The sequence below is a fragment of the Ictalurus punctatus genome, chromosome 5 (genome assembly GCF_001660625.3).
Source record: "Ictalurus punctatus breed USDA103 chromosome 5, Coco_2.0, whole genome shotgun sequence".
NCBI classification, from domain to species: Eukaryota; Metazoa; Chordata; class Actinopteri; order Siluriformes; family Ictaluridae; genus Ictalurus; species Ictalurus punctatus.
Genome location: NC_030420.2, coordinates 1859906 through 1862545, shown reverse-complemented (window position 1 = coordinate 1862545; position 2640 = coordinate 1859906). Strand labels below are relative to the sequence as shown.

Below are 2640 nucleotides of genomic sequence, written 5' to 3'. Positions count from 1 at the left end.
TTCACGTCAATAAAGTTTATTTCTTTTATTATTTGTAAGAGTTCATATTCCTTTACATTTGCGTTCTGTCTTCTAACATTAATTACACATTACACACACTGGAAAAGAAAGATTATGAACAGATGTGTGCAGTAAAATCCAGTATAATAACAGGGGACAGTGGAACCGGACAAAAAGAAAGAACTTAAACACTTTAACAGAAGAATTCAACTGGAGCCGACGCACAGGATCCGTGGAGAAAAACCAACAGGAGACGTCCTGGTGTGAATCCGAACCTCTGGACTCGTCACTGTGGACAGAAACAGGTGTGAGTGTGTGTGTGTGTGTGTGTGTGTGTGTGTGTGTGTGTGTGTGTGTGTGTGTGTGTGTCAGAGATTTACAGTGCAGTAAATATTATAAGTGGAAAGTTTAATAAAAGTTGTTACCTGAAGCATCAGTTGCACTGGTTTCCTTTAACGAGGAAGAAAGTTCCGGTAGCGACTCCGAGCAATCCTACAGCCAGACCCACTCCACAAAACACAGCCGGACCCACACTGGGGAGATCAACATTCACCTCTACACACACACACACACACACATATACACCCACACACACACACACACACACACACACATATACACCCACACACACACACACACACACATATATACACACACACACACACACACACACACACACACACACACATATATACACACACACACATACACACACACACACACACACACACACACACACACACACATATACACACACACACACATACACACACAGACATATACACACAGACATATACACACACACACACACACACACACACACACACACACACACACACACACACACAGGGTTATTTCAGTAAAGTGAAGTACAGACGGAATCAGTAACTGAACACTGGGTCTCACCCCATGTCCTGGTGTCAGGCGTCTGCAGGGCCTCGTGCTGCACCGTGCAGGTGTACACGTCTCCTTCCTGTGGAGTGAAGGGCAGGTGGGAGAACTGGTTGTAGGTTTTGTCCTTATTCAGGTAATACTGGCTGAGTGAGGATTCACCCGTCACATCCACGTTGTTTTTGGTCCAGCGCACACGGACAGGTGGAGGGAAGAACCGTGTGGAGTGACAGATCAGTGTGTTCTTTTTACCCAGCTGTACATCATCTCTGGCATAGATGGAGCTCTGTGGGGCGTCTGGACAGAAATATAAACACATGTGTGTCATCGTTCTCACACTGAGACTGTGGAGCGTTTATTATTTCTCCTGAGCGTCTTTATCTTCTCATAACCGACAGCTCTGGAATCTAAACCGTGCTTTTAATCCTGAACGCTGAGGACAGCAGCTTTATTACAGGATTATTCACATCAAATATAACAGATTAAATTCCAGAAGAGGCGTCTTCACCACGACTATTTACAACTAAACCCTCTGGGTGTGTTCACTACTTAACACTGTGCTTTCCTCTGCCTCGGAACAGCTCTTTATATTTTATAACAAGTCACTTATACAATCTACATTTAGCACCTTTATCTGTGTGTGTGTGTGTGTGTGTGTGTGTGTGTGTGTGTGTGTGTGTGTGTACATGCAAGAGAAAGAGAGAGAGAAATATGATTTATAGATTTATAAAGATTTATTTAATTTATTTGGATGTATTTAGATTATAAACAGCGCACTTTATCAGTTCCTCTTGATCTAAGCGATCGTGATCATTGGTGTAAATAAACGTGATGTAATAAACAGTTTGTGTTTCGGGGAAGAGTGAATAACGGCTGTGACGGTGTGGTGCATGCTGGGATGTTGTATTGGAGTGGTAATAAATAAACAGTGTGATATACCGGTTGTTGGTGTGACTGTGATGTCGGTGAACTGCAGGGTGTAGGATGTGTTTAATATCGTTACTGACAGTGTGATGGTCAGAAATTCACAGAGAAATCTACAACTACAACATCTTCATTCTGGATCAGATTTCATCTTCAGTGTAGGTGTGTGCGCCTTTTATACTCGGAGTTACTCACCCTGTGGCAGCGGCTTGTCTTTAAATTCTACTGAAAACACCTCTATGTCGTTTTGGCAGACGGCCACGTTACTCTCGGCGCTCTCGTAAAATCCGGGGTACTGCATCGGATCAGCGAACGGAGGCAACACAATCACTGTATCCTTCTTCTTAAAATCTGTGTAAGCCTCCACCTCTCCATCATCACCCATCATAAACTCCTTATCCGTGTCTGAGCACGCGGCCAACACCAAATGGTGCAATTTATCTGTTCACACACACACACACACACGCACACACACACACACACGCACACACACACACACACACACACACAATAACAGCCCGTTATTACAGTTAGATGAAATATAATCATCAGACATTCTGTATAAGTGTGTATTAATGAGTGATAAATATCTCCAGCAGAATGAAACTGATCTCATGAATAAATAAATAAATGAATAAATGATATCTGACTTACTCTGTGCTTCAGTGTCCTTCACACACACCAGTGTGAAACAGAGCAGAAATAATCTCATCCTGAAGTGTGTGTTCAATCAGCAGCTCAGATCAATCCACTCCTCACTGACTACACACACTCTAACTCTCTCACACACTCTCACACACACACTGAACAGAGTCAGAAATACAG

The 2640-nt window shown here is 43.0% G+C and overlaps 1 protein-coding gene across 1 annotated transcript; it reads right to left on the bottom strand.

The window, feature by feature from the left end:
* LOC108265444 (H-2 class II histocompatibility antigen, A-U alpha chain) lies at window positions 1–2640 on the bottom strand. The gene is given in 6 exon segments (XM_053680049.1): window positions 1–289; window positions 426–447; window positions 449–555; window positions 907–1188; window positions 2011–2256; window positions 2470–2640. Coding segments are annotated over 6 exon segments (798 nt in total). The 5' UTR covers window positions 2528–2640; the 3' UTR covers window positions 1–206.